At 51.4% G+C, this 15,793-nt stretch overlaps 4 protein-coding genes across 4 annotated transcripts; 2 read left to right on the forward strand and 2 right to left on the reverse strand.

The window, feature by feature from the left end:
• Positions 1 to 1,195: 1,195 nt before the first annotated feature.
• SCP_0506080 (hypothetical protein) lies at positions 1,196 to 3,949 on the forward strand (the record flags this gene model as incomplete). Its single annotated transcript, XM_027758665.1, has 5 exons — positions 1,196 to 1,501; positions 1,558 to 2,770; positions 2,827 to 3,006; positions 3,066 to 3,235; positions 3,302 to 3,949. 5 exons carry the CDS (start codon positions 1,196 to 1,198, stop codon positions 3,947 to 3,949), a joined length of 2,517 nt encoding a protein of 838 aa, XP_027614466.1.
• Positions 3,950 to 7,558: 3,609 nt separating this feature from the next.
• Positions 7,559 to 10,194, forward strand: SCP_0506090 (predicted protein; the record flags this gene model as incomplete). Its single annotated transcript, XM_027758666.1, has 6 exons — positions 7,559 to 7,849; positions 7,916 to 8,833; positions 8,891 to 8,957; positions 9,014 to 9,193; positions 9,255 to 9,424; positions 9,487 to 10,194. 6 exons carry the CDS (start codon positions 7,559 to 7,561, stop codon positions 10,192 to 10,194), a joined length of 2,334 nt encoding a protein of 777 aa, XP_027614467.1.
• An 888-nt stretch (positions 10,195 to 11,082) lies between these two features.
• SCP_0506100 (hypothetical protein) lies at positions 11,083 to 11,692 on the reverse strand (the record flags this gene model as incomplete). The annotated part of the gene is made up of 4 exons (XM_027758667.1): positions 11,083 to 11,184; positions 11,241 to 11,368; positions 11,421 to 11,564; positions 11,629 to 11,692. The coding sequence occupies 4 exons, from the start codon at positions 11,690 to 11,692 to the stop codon at positions 11,083 to 11,085; spliced, it is 438 nt and encodes a 145-aa protein (XP_027614468.1).
• A 541-nt stretch (positions 11,693 to 12,233) lies between these two features.
• Positions 12,234 to 15,761, reverse strand: SCP_0506110 (hypothetical protein; the record flags this gene model as incomplete). Its single annotated transcript, XM_027758668.1, has 8 exons — positions 12,234 to 12,278; positions 12,334 to 12,548; positions 12,606 to 12,783; positions 12,833 to 12,925; positions 12,976 to 13,212; positions 13,298 to 13,924; positions 13,973 to 15,488; positions 15,568 to 15,761. The coding sequence occupies 8 exons, from the start codon at positions 15,759 to 15,761 to the stop codon at positions 12,234 to 12,236; spliced, it is 3,105 nt and encodes a 1,034-aa protein (XP_027614469.1).
• Between the last annotated feature and the right edge of the window lie 32 nt (positions 15,762 to 15,793).

Here is a 15,793-nt window from a genome sequence, read left to right on the forward strand (position 1 = left end):
ACAGGTGTGCGATAATCTCTGCGCTGTTTTGGGACATTGCTAGAGCGGCTCTATAATGATTATCGGGATCCCGAACAGGGCCTTAGTAAGTAGGTAGTGCTATGTAGCTTGCGTAGGCCCGAGAGGCCTGTAGCAATGTCCCTAATTACTGTACTGATATGACCTTAGGTTCAGTCACGCGTCACAGGACCAGTGAACTGAACCGTTTTGGGCGCTTGTCACACGTCACAAGGCACAGGGAAAATGTGTTCATGGGCGCTAAAATCCCATATATAGCAAATGTTCATCTAGCGCCCGCGTCGCATGAGGTCTGTGAACTGTGAACTGAGAGAAGAGGACATGTCGTGAACCTAAGGTCATATCAGTACAGTATATAGCACTCTGTAGAAAGGCCGTTTCTACAGGAGAACCGGCTAGTGTCGGCTAGTACTGTAGGCCCCGTCGTGTAGTCTCCGAGGTAGTGTTGTTGAGGGCCTGGCTTGGCCTGAAAGCCCTGGCTTTGGCTTGGCTTTAGCAGGCTTCGTCAAACCTCAAGCCAGGCCTGACCGTAGGGCTTGGGCTTGGCTCGGGCTTGGCTCGGGCTTATTTAATCTTCGTTGAGAGCGTACGGAGAGATCTGAAGCTCCAATGAAGGCGCGAGTCAAGATATCAACAGCGGGCGGTAGTTTGTAACCCTGCGGTAGGGTTACAATGGACCTGTAAATAGTAAGTAAGTAGGCCACAGAGCGCGGCAAAGGCAATAACTTCCCCGGAGTTCCGCGCTGGCAGCCAAAGGGCCATGATGAAGATGCTGGTGATGATCGACGATGGCATCGTCCTAAGTAGAGGTTCGTATGGGCAAAAATTGGATCGGTGACAGTGACAATTCGCGACACCATATTCTGCGACGAAGGTTTTCCCTCAAGACGGCAGGAATGTTACTGTTCGACCTCTCTGAGCCAGCAAATGCTCTGATATTAACCCCTCACAATGATTTCCTTGATATGCTAGCTCGAGACAACCCAGGTAACTGGCCCTGGCGACAGTAGTCATGATAAAACAAGAGGTTGAACACGACTATTGTTCCCAACGCGATCACGTGCACCAGGCTGTGGCGCAGAATAACCAGCCATTTAATGCGCGGAAGGTACAACTTTCACGTTTGTCAACGTTCTTCAAGCTTCAACACTCAACAAACATGTCCCACTTCTCGCTCATGTCCAATCTCTCTTCGCCGCTCTCGCAGCGCAATAAACCCAAGTCTCACTCAGAAACTTCCCATTCAAGGGCACAGTCTGACACTTCAAGTTCCGAAGACAAGTACGTCGACTATGTGGCGCGACCACTGAAAGAGAAGAACAAGAAGCAGGCAGAGCTCGCCAAGGGATACATCGTCGGTCCCATGCCTATCGCTCAGTTCCTCGACTTCTTGCCTGAAAAGAACAGGGCACGGATGCCGATTCCGTATAGCGCCTTTGGCGGCCTGCCTACAGAACCTGGAGTTAATGTAGCATTTGAATTGGTGCGTGACATTCAAGCGCTGTATTTGTGTATGATCTGGAAAGTCTCGTATTGTAGGCCAGAGTTCTCGCAGATGTCGACCGATGTCCTGGTTTTGAGTTTCGCTACTCGCCCGTGAGGGAACGCGACGACCGGCCCAATATTGTTTGTGTATCCAAAGAAACCGAGACCATCCACAACGGCTGTCCATTGTACGATGCCGAACTGTTCATCGACGTGGAAAGCAAGAGCCAGAGAGATTTCTTGTGCGACCCACCTGCAGGAGCCGACAGAGCCACGCACGAATTCGTCTACAAGCCTACCAACTCCAAAGATGAGAAGCACGATAAGAGTCGCGAGGTGCTGGGTCGGAATGCACGCTGGGCAGCGAAGGCGTGTTCAGAACAGTATCGTGTCCTCGTCTTTTCTGTGTCTATCCACGGCACGTCGGCGAGGTTGTTACGCTGGGATATGGGTGGAGTCGTCGTCTCCGAGTCGTTCGACTTGCGCAAGCAGCCAGAACCTTTCTGCGAGTTCTTATGGAGATTCGCGCATGCCTCCACAGTTGAGCGTGGATATGATCCGACCGTCGAGCCAGCGTCACAGCGTGAAGAGCGGCTATTCAAGACCGCTGTCGCTCACCATATTCAACAGCAGATGGGGTACAAAGAGGAGATCCTCCGGGACATAGACGAACTCTTTGACGAACAAGGTGGAGAAGCTAACGAGCTGGACAATCGTTCTCTAGATGGCAACGAAATTCATGTCGACGAAGCCGAGCAACTTGAAAATGAAGATGATTTTGATTTTGATGAAGACGACTCCTTGGACGAGGGCGACATATCTCCGGAGCAAAGTCAGATTGCTGCTGAAGAACGCCAACCCCTTTCTGAACCGGAGCTCCTGCAGATCCAGCGCAAACAGCTCGCAGAGCAGCTTAAAACCCACTACGAAACACGGCGAGTAGCAGCCATCAGTGTTGTTCACGATGGAAGGGTTCATCGCTGCATCGTGTCGAGGCCAATCGCTTCGAACTCCTCAATGTCGAGGGGAAGCATGCGTGGACACTGGGGCCTATTCAAGGGAAAAATTGTCTTCCTAAAGGACTCGTGGCGAGAGTGGAAGAGCAAGCCAGAGTCCGAGGGCGGCGTTCTCGAGTACCTTCATATGAACGGAGTGCAGAATATTCCTGTCTTAGAATATCACGGTCTCGTTCCTGAACGGCTGCCTACCGAGGCTGCCTTCGAGAGAGTCACCCGAAGTAGAAGCATTGCGCTGGGCAATAATTTAGGTGAGGGTCATCAATCCAATGTGATCTCCATTTGAAACTCACTGACACATCTCTAGGCTACCAGTGCACGCAGTCGGATAGATTTCAGACCGCGAAGTGGGCATGTAATGGCGGTCGAGACATTAAAGTATCCTCGCGGCGTCATTATCGTCTTATTCTGGGTACGGTTGGGTACCCTCTGCACACCATGTCGGGTACGAAGGAGCTTCTGCATGCCACGTATGACGTGTTCCAAGGTTAGTAACAGTATTTTGTGTAACTCTCAGTAACTCACGGGCCGATCTGTGCATAACAGCCATAAAAGATGCACACGACAAAGCTAGAATGCTGCATCGTGATGTTAGCCTCGCTAATGTCGTCCTCGTCACGGAGTCCTCTGACGGGCCTCGCCGCGGGTACCTTGTCGATTGGGAACTGGCAGCGATGTTGGACGCGTATGGAGAAGCAGACAACCAACTGCCATTAGTGAGCCCCCTACCTCTGAGCCGTATTCGCGGCAGCACGTCACCAATCGCTGACCGCACCTCCTAGGGAACCGTGCCATTCATGGCGCAACGCCTGCTTGCGGAGGCCGGGAACAAGGTGCGACAAATAATCGCAGATGACATGGAGTCACTACTGTATGTCGTGATGTTCTGTGGCTTGCACTGGTTGCCGCACCGCAATATTGAGGATGCCCAACAAGCAGACCAAGGGATGTTCCACAACCACATGCTTCAAGAACCCAACACGTCCCGTCCTGACCTGCCCGCGGAATATGTTCCGATGGTGCAGGGGTTAGGCAAACTAAAGAACAAACAGGATCGGTCGTATGTTGATCCCGTACACTTCGAACAACCTTTCCAACAGTGGCTGGAGATGGCCATGAGCTTCAACTCACCCCGTAGACAATCCAGTCCCACCGAGAGTTCGGAACAGGACTTCAAGTACCCTCCCGACTGGGTCAACCCGCAGCCGTTCTACGACTTCTGGACCAATTTCTTGGAGACACAGAAGTCGGCCATGCCCGAACACAATAAAAGGATGAACCTTGTCAGCGAGGAGTTTGAAGAGCCTCAAGTCAAGTTGCCAGTGAGGACAGTTCTGCACAAATCAGGGATCTATCCGAATAAACGGAAGGCGCCCCAGCCGCGAGGACCAGCATACTATATGTCCAATAAACGCGCCAGAATTCACTGAGCGCATAGAGTTGGCCCACCAGAAGCAGGGAGCATGTCATGATGCGTCGGCGGTGGGCAGAATCTGTAGTGCAAGGCCACGGGAAAATCTCCTGTATTATCGGAAGGTTTTGAATTTGCGACTTACTTCGATGAGGTGTCTAGTACTACAGGCCATGGATTTGAGTCAACACGAAAAGACGAATTGTTGTCCGCATATTTTCATGGGATGGTTTTATAGTCTGCCCACCAAGCGAGATGAAAGGCATGACCAGGGTCAAGGAGGGGGCGGAGGTCCGATTATTCCCGAACCAGCATTGCAGGCCGTTACCGACTCGGCGTCGTCTTCTCCTTGTCTTCTCCTAGCTACACCCCTTCTCTTATCTTGCGCAGTGGTTATAACTATGATTCTTGCAGTCGCAGCGTCAGATCTTCTCGCTGTCCCAGTTCTCACTAAACTGTCTCGTCGCGTATACATTTTTTCCTTCACCGCAGGTGGCAGGTGTTGTCTTTGTATTCCAGCAGGCCTGACAAGGTTGCCGTGCAGTGTGGATTGTTCGAAGTTCCTCATAGTTCATCTGAAGGTAAAGCTGGCAGACCGCATTTAGCATCATTTTGCCCTGACGCTCGGCCGGATTTGACACGAATGTTACCAGAATCTTTCGCTCGTTATTCCCTACTGTCAGTGCGGCATACTCACCATTGAGAATGGCATCGCGAGATATACCACGCAGTTATTCCCTTCAATCCGTTCCACCTGTCTGGATCCGTTGTTGTCATTGCAGCTGATTGCGGACAGGACTGTAGCCGCCTCCACGCCTGTATCCGTACCTTCGAACCAGCTATATTGTTTACTCAGGCAAACTGAGTCCAGCACTGGACCCTGCAACATTGGTCCATGGGCTGCCATCGTATTTAAAGCAGTTGGGCATCGATCGACCGTAAGTGCCTTCTCCACAGTTAGACACGGATCTGTGACTACACGTACGCAGGTCCATCCAGCCTCTTCCCATTCGAACTCATGGCAGGCGGACGTTTCAGCAATAGGAAACGTACCCGACAGTATGCTTTACTCAGCCTATGTTGCTCTGCTCATCTTCTTGCGTTAAACCTAGAGCTTTCTCATGCCGACCCTAAGACTTCGAATCTCCGCTCCGATTCTCGAGCACCCCAAGATACGTCCCGGACAGCCGACTCGCTGGCCCCCCAAGAGTCAGAGCACACTCTGACCGTCACCGTCTTAAAAGGTAGAATGTGCTCTATGCCTTAGCGACGCGCCCGCACCGCGATAGGATCTTTGACTTGACAAGAATCTGACTACGCGTGAGTGCGTCCGTCTATATGCCGCTGCGCCAAGTCGGCGACCCTCTCGATAGACACTACTTATTGCATCAAGTACGCATCTCGCTTGTACAGAATATGCTTGAGCACCTATGTCACCCGCGTGTAGTGCACGTTATTTGCAGTCTCCGGTATACTGATTTTGCCTTCATTTTCCTCAGTCGCATCTGGTCAGTGCTTTCCTCCAATAGATCGTTTGCGAATTTCCCAACCACGCGTCCAGACATGCATGTTTGGATGCATTCCCTCCAGCCATCTTTTTGCCTTACATGCTCTTCAAGGAGCACGACGCGTACGCAGAATTTTACCACAGCGGGTGCTAAGTAGGTGTCAGCAGTCGGCTGCGGCGTTGGGGATTTTCAGTGGCCGAAGCAGATTGTCCCAAGAACTCTTTGCGCTGGCTATGGACAAATGAGTGGTAATCGTACGTGTGGTTTCCGTATTGGCGCGATCCTGCACGCTGACATATTTGGACGAATGGAGTACGCCAATGTCTTATAGTTGTACCTAGAACACGAAATGTCACAGTCATGTGCGCGTGACTAAAAATACACGTCACTCCGGCGCCCACCAGTGCCCACAAACATCTGTTACCCCTTGCTGGCTATCTCGCGGTCGATGCAATCCGCTGGTATTTTGTATCTCGTGCTGTCGACATACATGCGCGACTTTTGACGGTAGGATTCTTGTCTCCATCCTTGCCGGTTGCCATATGTTTCACGCATCCTAGGTCGAGGATATACGCTGCTTCAGAGAGAAGAAGAGGCATAGAATTTGATCCTCTGGATTTGTGGTAAAAAAACTCACTTGGATCATACAGCGATGCGTTCTTCACTTTCTGATATGAGGGTCTGTTTGGGCTTGCATGAAGACTACATTTCCCCTGATCAGTATGCTGTCGAGCAGTGAGTGCCGTAGTTCGAAGTCGAGCAATATAACAACTGGACGAGACGAGCAGAATGACATCGTTCTGCAGCATGTAACAAACGGACCAAGTGAATCGTTCTCTTGATCGCAGCTCACACAGCAGAGTTATACGGTGTACGCGAACACAGCTTATCTCCCGCTCGAGTTCGATAGCTGCTAATCAGAGCAATCGTATGCTTCAGATTACGTTCATCCGGCATATCTTAATGGACACAGTACTCACTATTCACTGAGTGGAAGTACCTCACGACTTGAGGATCAGGAAGCCCTCTTTCTAGCTTTTGTATCACAGCGCTTCGTTCAGCTGGTAAGAGTTTGCCATGTGATGATTTGTAGTTGCGTGTGATTCGACAGCTTATCTTGTTATCCACTAAGACTGGAAATGGCCTCATAGTCCAATTCTAACGGTGAGCCCTCGAAATGGTCAAGTGGCAGGGAAGCTAGCCTTTTCCGTCATATCGGATGGTTCGTGCTTTCTACGGGGCGGAGATTTTTACACGTGCTGGGTCATATAGTGCGAAGTTCGGTATGCGAGATCGTGCGGTGAGTCCTACTTGAATTCATTTATCAACGCGAGAACTTTTCAGACTTCTTCATACTCCAAGCATCGACTAATATTTTGTGTTGGACGTGAATGTGCAATTCCTCTGCGGTCATCTGGTGCAATAGGAGGTAGCGGTGTGTAGTGAGTCTCTTAATTTTCATTCGTCATCGCTAAGATGTTTGAAAGGCAAATGCTGACGCACCTTACGGAACCAAGACCTCGCATATATCGTAGCAAATCCCGCGAGTATTCTTTGACGAGCCAGTGGGCATTTCTATAGATGGCCGGTATGAAGTTCTTCACCAGTCGGCCAACTTCGTCGAGGCAACTATTCTTCTGTCTGGTGGCGCGCACAACGACTTGGTCAGTGGGGGGAATCTACTGTGGCGTCGTCTCCATTTCCACTCTATTGTCTCTGCGGTGAAACTTCAACTGCATGATAGTCTTTTGAGCTCGAATTGCTTGACGTTCGCCAGCAGAACAACAATGGGAACTCTGTACTTCGGCCTTCAAAGCTCTTCGTTTCAGGTGGCGATTTCATAAGGCTGCAAGGCTTTCGTTGAGAGCACACGGGCTCTCTCGATATTGGGACTCGGATCTGTGGCGTAATGGACAAGGGAGATATTTTTGTTGCCAAGACGATCATTAGTTTGCGCTTTAGAGGTGTCGACGCTGGTTGTTTCTTGTCTGTCGCGGTCACGTGGTACCGGCCAAGCTGCATTAAAAACAAGGCGTTCAACATTTGTTCTCGCTTTCTCTTTCAATCACCGCCGGACACCTGTGTCAACAGCTTTTTTCCGCTTATAACACTATTTCGACATGCCTCTCACGACTGCGAACCCCGCTGAGACTCCCAACCATCATTCAATCAACCTCAACTCGTCCTGTGTGGAGGCAACCAATGCAGACTCTTCGCTTGATGAACCAGAGGATCTGCGTTTGTCACACTTTGAGAACGAGTGGTACGCCAAAACTTCTGAGGATTATATCCTCGGCCCTATGCCCACCGCACAATTCCTGGACTTCCTACCAATGAAGAACATGGCGCGGATGCCGACAGCGTGTGGCGCATTCAACCATCTGGACGAATGGGACATGGCATCTGGATTGGTGTGTATTTTCTCGCGCACTTGTTTCCTCAGCTGACGCTTAAGTTATCTGTTTGTTTATCCCCAGCGCCACTCCATCAATAGCCACAATCGCTGCCCAGGATTTGTATTTCAGTATAACGACCCCGAAGATGAAGAAGACCAACCCGCGCTTATCATGAGGATGAACAGCGATGACGACGACGTTCCTAGAGAATACTGTGAGCTCTTCATCGACATACAGAAGGACGAACATGGAGATTTTCTCTGTGACCCTCCGCCAAGCGTGGACGGCGCCCGCCATGACTTCCTCCGCATCCTCGGCCATGTCCACAAATCCAAACGCCAAAAGGCGCGACAGGAATTCGGCAGGAATGTTTGCTGGGCCACTGATGCCCTGGTGAACCAACACCGCCTACATTATTTCTCCGTGGCGATCCATGGAACCTCAGCACGACTCCTTCGATGGGACCCTAGTGGACTGGTTGCATCAGCGGCATTCGACCTTCATGAGAAGCCAGAGATTTTGTGCGAGTTCCTCTGGAGGTTCGCCCACGCATCTACAGTCGAGAGAGGTTACGACCCGACGGTCGAGCCAGCTTCTAAAAATGAGGAGTACCGCTTCAAGACGGTGCTCTCTCACTATCTTTGCGTGCAATTGGGTCTTTCCCTCAGAAACGACTCGCTCGACAGCCTCTCCGACAGCGACCGTATTATTCTCCAAAATTCCATCGACAAGCACTACGATCCTGGGCACGTGGCTGCTGTTAGCATCGTTGAAAAGGCGGATAAAGCTGGCGTGCGTCAACTCAAGCGCTGCTTGGTGTGCAGGCCGGTCTCCACGTACGCCTCTATGCGGAGAGGCTGTATGCGTGGATTCTGGGGAGTCGTCGATCGCGCCATCGTCTTTCTCAAGGACACATGGCGTGAATGGTCACTCACCGACCAATGTGAAGGAGACGTTCTCGAGGAACTTCACAAAGCAGGCGTCAGGCATATTCCTCAGGTGAGGTGCCACGGAGATGTACCCGAGAAAGTATTATACGGAGATATCCCCACGCAGTTTTCTGGGATGGCCACCTTCCAGCGGACAACGCGGAGTAGGAGCAACGCGTTGATGAACACGCCAGGTAAGCTCGTCTCGTCGAATTTATTGAATTTGAAAGTTAACTATGCCTTCCTCTAGCGTTTCAACGAACTCAGACTGATAGATACCGAATGGCGGAGTGGTTATGCCGCAGCGACCGCCAAATATTGGTACGCTCGCGCGTTCACTACCGACTGATACTTACCACGGTCGGCCTTCCGCTGCAAGACATACGGGGCACAGAGGAGCTCCTCCACGCAACTTACGATGTATATGAAAGTGAGTACATTTCGAGTTTTATCGTTTGGTTTTCATTTATCATTTACCATCTCTACGACAGGTATCATCGACGCAAGGGTCAAGGCAAAGGTGTTCCACCGTGATATCAGCATAGGTAATGTCTTGCTTTTCAAGGAGCCCGGTGAAGACATTCGCCATGGGTACCTTATCGACTGGGAGCTATCGTCGCATATCAGAGATGATGGGCTATCCGAGAGTGACTGGACAGTCGTAAGCATTATGACATTCCTCGTTTGCCATGCGTCACTAACCCGTCGCTCCCATGTTCACAGGGCACCCAAGCTTTCATGTCTCACCGTCTAGATACAGGGAACGGCAGGCTGCGACACACCATCGAAGATGACATGGAGTCTCTGCTCTACGTTGTCCTGTATTGTGGCCTGCACTGGCTTCCTCATGAGCTCGATGCAGACAAGGCAGTCCAGGCAATATTTTTCAACCGCGAGGTGGTCTCCCGCAATGAGAGTGGCCGAACGGAACTCCGGTCGATGGAACCAGGCGAGGGTAAATTGCAAAATAAGAAGAATCGGAAGTACGTCGACCCATCCCGGTTTGCTGAGCCGTTCGGTGTTTGGCTGGAGACTTCGATGAACTACAACCACCCCCGTGAGGAAGAGGATTCGTCAGCGTCAAATGCCGTCTCCGCGCGCGAAAATGGTGATTGCTCCGATGCGGCAGTTTCTCCAAATCCCTGTGAGGGTAACTGGGATGGCCCAACACCGTGGAAGCTATACTGGGAGCAGTACAAAGCCAACGAATACTTGCCCAAGAATGACAAGAAGCCTCATTTCAACAAGTACGATGAATCAGAAGCCAAGCCCAAGGATGTGACGAGGGTGGTCGTGCACCGAGCAGGGATACCACCGAACAAACGGAAGGCCCGTCACCAGCGCGAGCCGGCGGATGGTGATCTGATGCATAGGGACGGAGAACCGGCGAATGGCAGGCCAGCGAAACGTGCGAGGATATCAGCAAGGTAGACGCTATCTGGCTTGAGGCGTCCCGTCGATGTTCAGCCCCAACTGGATGCGGAGGCATTCCACGACACAGAGCTGAAAATATCGGGAGCCAGTAATCACGGCAACGGCGAACGTATGCGATCGGAAGCAATCACAGCTGCGCCTTCGCGCAAGCAAATGTAGCTGTCCCTATTCAGTAAGTATATGTTACATGCCTCCTTCACACTCCGCAATATCAACTGATCACTCCTTTTACCGAAGGGCGACTCATCGCATACGCCCTCTCAAGGTCACTTTATGCGTGTGAGGAATTGACCACTTCGACCGGTCCTAGCTCCATCGTGCCTCGAGCTCTTCTATGACTCGCTCAAAGCGTGCACTGGCATTCGGTTGTGGGACAGGCCTACTGGACGTCCTTCGCATTGGGGGATACGATGTGCTGTCGTGCTCGCAGTAACTGGATTCGAATTTGGAACTTCAACCCTTTTTTTGCTTCGTGTCGTGTCGTGTAATGTAAGCGAATGTTTCGCTGTCAGTTGTTTCAATCTACCTAGAGACTGGCGATGTAGACCTTGTTTCTTACAGACCTCGTTATGAGTTCGTGCACTGAGGACGCATATCGCCTTACGGTTGTGGATATCCTATCAGATACTTGTAGTATTTTCTGCTTGAACTTTGCAGTCATTACTTAGAAAAGGAGTCACTGCCAACGATTGGCCCTCCATACATCACATGGCCGTGTCACCAGCGCGTCAACGAACTTGTCGCCAACGTACCCGGCGACGTGCACATCACTCCTCGTCGCCATCGTCTCCGACCTCGTCGTCGCTGTCCTTGCGGAGCTCGACGCCATCCTCCCGTCTGACGCACTTATAATTCTTCACTTCTGATCACGACTGCACAGCCGGTTCAAACCTCAAGCAGTGTGGCCGGTGGCCTTCCAGCCAATCCATCGCGTAGGCCCTCCTGCGACGGAACCAGCGGCCTACGACGGTCATAGCGGGATTGAAGCTAAACACAATGGTTCATTCCACATCTAACTCTACAAGGATGACGGGAGAACCTACATCGCTGCTATGCCCATACCGAAGAGGATTCTTTGTGATAGAAACAGCTAGTATGGTTGGTTTTCCTGAGCTAAAGACACCATCATAAGAGAGAACACTGTCTGAAACGAGCCCACAGCGATGATAACCTGCATGCTATAGTTCAGTAGTAGTACGTCGGGTGAAAGGAAAGCAAATTACGGTAGTTCCATACGCGTTGTAAATCCTGTCCACGACCGGACCAGCCCTGTACAGCAGGTATATCTGGATCGCTCCAATGAGCGAGATCGTGGATGACGACGACTTTGTCAAAAGTGTCGATGAGTAGTAATCCTGGAAGACACCCTAATCGCGAACACGATCAATATCATACGTTCTCATCCGTATTGAACTGTAATGATTTGCTCACATATGTATTCATGACACCGAACGAGGCTACAAAGACCATGAACCCGCCGAAGACTACGGTCCATGCTTCCCACCTGCCTTCCGGAAACTCAAACTCGGTATTCGTGGGAGTTAGCACAACCGTTCGCTGCGATAATTTCGTCACTTTTCTTCTCCGATTCCGAGGGTGGGTTCGCGACAGTGTGAGTCCATGTCGAGTATATGCATCAGAGAGTACTTACAACCAAGGTTTCTCACTGGCCATTAAGTATGGTCAGAGAGAAGCCCGGAGAAGATTCATGATGGGATGAATCCAAGTATTAGGAAGCAAGGCACATCACAAGGGCGGACCGACTGACGAATTGTCTGATCAAACGCCCTGTTTGAATATTCCAATCGTCTTTGCCTCGGTCAGTAATGGGGGACCTACATGAAAGTTAAAGGGCCGGGTTCATTGCGCCAACAGATCACCCATGTCATGAGACAAGCGGTAACGAGTATGAATAAGAGCCTCAGTAGACATGCAGACGGGACACGCAACATTGTGAGAATGACAGAGTTCCAAATCGTTCGAGACTGCAGCAGAGTACAAGAGAAGTGAACCGCTGGAGTACACCCGACAGCCACTCAGACGATCGACCGCAACCACTGCCGACAGAATTTCAAATCCTTCTGCCTTCGCTGTTAGCAATATCATCCATGCGAAACTGTTATGGTAAACGCTCACCGCTGAATATCCGAGAATCTCCTGTATGTCGAGCATGAACCCCGACGCGGCCTTGATGGCCTTCTTCCTGAATTGTTTGCACTGACAGCTGGTAGTGAGCCAGCCCACCTTGCGGAACGACTCCTCCATGTACCGGCGCGCGAGCGACTCGACGACTCCATCGATTAGCGCTGAGGCGGTCAGCAGCGACACAGGGAAGCGGAGCATATCCTCCTCTATGAGTAATATCCGTGTCAACAACTGCGGTCGGCGTTTAAACGTGATGAGCTCACGTAAGAGAGCATCAAGTAACACAGACCATGCCTCCGTCTGTGCGACCTTCCAGCCGTTATCAAAGCCTAGCAGCTTTCGCAGGCTAGGCAGCGCAAGCCACAGTTCTTGCATGTACGATTCTGGCGTGATACTGCCGATGCTGAAGGAGAAGGTCTGCAAGACATCTCGCTGCGACGCCTAGAGACAGGCTATGTAAGCAGCTTGGTGATGACAACAACGAGAATACCTCGAGATCATCGTTTGATATGGAGTGCGGAGCTATGGACAAAAATTCACAAGCAAGAATGATGTACAAGGGCAGTAGCGCATCCCGGTGAAACTGCAGCACAGTCAGTGAATATACATCGAGAACAGCAATATGTAACGCGCCTTTACACAAAGCGCAATACAGGCAACAGCCACGTCCCACGTCACGGCCTCACGACCTTCGCGCAGCAGAATCATGTCCATACCTCTAGCCTTGGGAGACTCGGGCCCACTGCCGACGCGCAAAAAGTAGCGCATAAATAGGTACGCAGCGTGAAAACGTGTCTCTTCTGAAGTAGTGAGCTGGTCACGCAGGTGCAAGCAGAACTTAGGCTTCGTGGGGTACGTTCCAGGGACCACCTGTATGGGCGAGGGGAACTGATTAGAGGGTAACCGAGCTAGGATATGAAGGAAAGAGAGGCCCGCCTGCCAGGCTCGGACGTACATCCAGGATCCACTCGACAACCTCTCTTCGCAAACCTTCTTCTATCCCAAGCGAGAACAGAGGCATTCGGCTAAACACGCTTTCTTCGCCGTACTTGTCTTCAATCTTTACCTTAATCGCTTCTTCCGGATTACCCGCATTCACTCCTGCTCTCCAAGCATGCACTTGTTCATCCGCCCCATTTCTTTCATCGTGCTCATCTTTAACTATCTCATCCGCCTGAGGTCCGGATGTTCTCTGGCTCCTAGCTCCGAGACGATCCTCTTCCCGTTGCTGTCTCTCCTTCTCCAACATGACTGTGATTCTCTGCTCGGCTGAATCCTCCGCTGAAATAGGCCCCCTCGGGATCATCTCGAATGGAGGAGGCGCAATAATCGGCACAGCTGCCAAGTCTTCAGTCCGACTGTGCGAACGCTGGCGAGTAGATCGTACACCCCGCCGAGTTTGGACGGGTGTAGCGGGTGTAGCAGGAGCAGTAGGAATATAGTGGTACTCAGGAGTATAGAAAGTTTTCGGGGTGCGATTAGACGACTTCCCACTACTTGCGAATGAACTGCTACCATCGTGGGGCGTTGAGTCTGACGATTTTGCTTCATCATCGGCGTGTCCTCGCGGATCAAGGTTCTCCTGGGGAGTTGTCAAGTCAATGTCGCTGGAGAAACGCGTGACATTCACCTTCTCTTCTGCGTACATCGACGCCTCCGACATGAGCGACTCGGCCCGTCTGAGACTCGCAGGGACTTTCGCATAGGCACGATTCATGGACGCGTTGGGCTCTTCTTGCCGAGGTTTGCTTTTGAGGCCTCCGCTATCCTTCCGCTTGAAAAACCGGGACTCCATGGACAGCCTGACTCGTTTGCGCCCGCGTTCCACTTGGTACTGGTCCGATTCCTCGGAGTGGGTATATGCGCATGATTTGCGCTTGTTGAGTGGGCTGCGGTTCACTTCCCTTGCAGGGGGGGCTCCACGAGTTGATAACTGACGCTTGAGGCCAAGAACGGGTCGCGAGCTTGCCTGAGGCTCCGTTGACGTGGCTTCATTCTTCCTTTGCTCGCCAGGACTTGCTGGAGATGCTAGGCTGTCCACGTTGAGGTGTCTTCCTTCGGGGTCGCCAGCGTGAGCATAGGTATATGTGCGCTCCACGGTAACGTCCATACTGCTCTGGTCTGCGGAGATGGGTTTGTCGCGATCAGAGTTTGCGTTGTAAGGCTGAGATTGACTGAGAGAGCAGGGACGAGACACGGACTGCGTAGAGCCAGACTGCGAAGTAGAGCCGGAGAAAATCGAACGAGAGACAATCGCTGATGAAGAAGTTCCATCGGAGTCAGATGCAGAGGCCATTACGGATGTAGAATATAGCACAGGACTAAAGAGAGTAGACACAGCGTAGGTTCTACCCGACCGGTTGTCTGGATTGCCCAGAAGAATACTTGTTTCCGACGAAGGACCATTCAAAGCACTAGTAGCGGGCGCATGGACATGGGTACCGGAGCCTGTCTCATTAGGACGATTGACTATGCGCTGTCGGAACTCAGCTTGCCGACGCTCCTGCTGTACAGCGAGTAGCATATCATTGACACGACAGAGGAAGGAGGGCTCTGATCGAGATGGTAAGGGAGAGCATATAGCCATATCGTCGTCCACGGATTTGCACCCATCGACATCCCCAGAACTTTGAACATTGATAGAGCCGTTAGTGAAATATTCCCGGTGCACAGAGGAGCTAGAAGGAGACACAGTTAAGCTTGTTTGCTCCTTGCAAGCTTCGGACGTTCTCAAGCAAGGGTTGAGTCCATCATCCGAATCCGCAGAGAAGTCGCCAGGTGAACCCACAGAGCCATCACCTTCGATCACGATAGGTCGGAAGCTGTAGCTTGAGATGTCCCCGCCGTAGTCGTTGTCCGGAGGCGTTACAGCAGCTGTGGGAGATGAGAACACTGGAGAACTCGAAGCGGGAACAAGGCCGTCCGATGACATTTCCTGACCAGTGCATGCGTCCGGGTCGCTGCCTTCATGGACAGATCCGAACTCCCCGGCACTAATAGTAGAATATGCGTCGTCTGAGTTTGCCAAAGGACTAGGCAACCTGGACGGCCGGTCTTCGTTGGGTAATTCAAACGGAAGATTGACAGGACTGAGAGTCATAAAGAAACTACTAGTAAGTGTTTGCCAGAGATGCAGAGTAATGAGCCTATGAATACGGTAGACCCGCCGTTAGTATTGAATAAACAACTCCTCTAGGTCATGCACTGTTTCACGGACAGACTCACGGTTGAGTTGCACTCAGTGAAGTCAAATTACTTGAAGTTTGGCACCAGGATTGCGAGGAGAAACTTTGATACGAGAGGAAGAAAAATCCTGTGGGGAAGCTGTGCGTCACGGTGGTCGACTGAAGCGTCTCTTCACTGGCGCTTCGGCCCTCCGGCCGCTCCATACATTCCAAATCAGGCAAGTCAAGAAGCATATGCTGGCAGCTTGATTGATGAGTTCATTGGA

Source organism: Sparassis crispa (assembly GCF_003851025.1).
Source record: "Sparassis crispa DNA, contig_000004F, whole genome shotgun sequence".
Lineage (NCBI taxonomy): Eukaryota > Fungi > Basidiomycota > Agaricomycetes > Polyporales > Sparassidaceae > Sparassis > Sparassis crispa.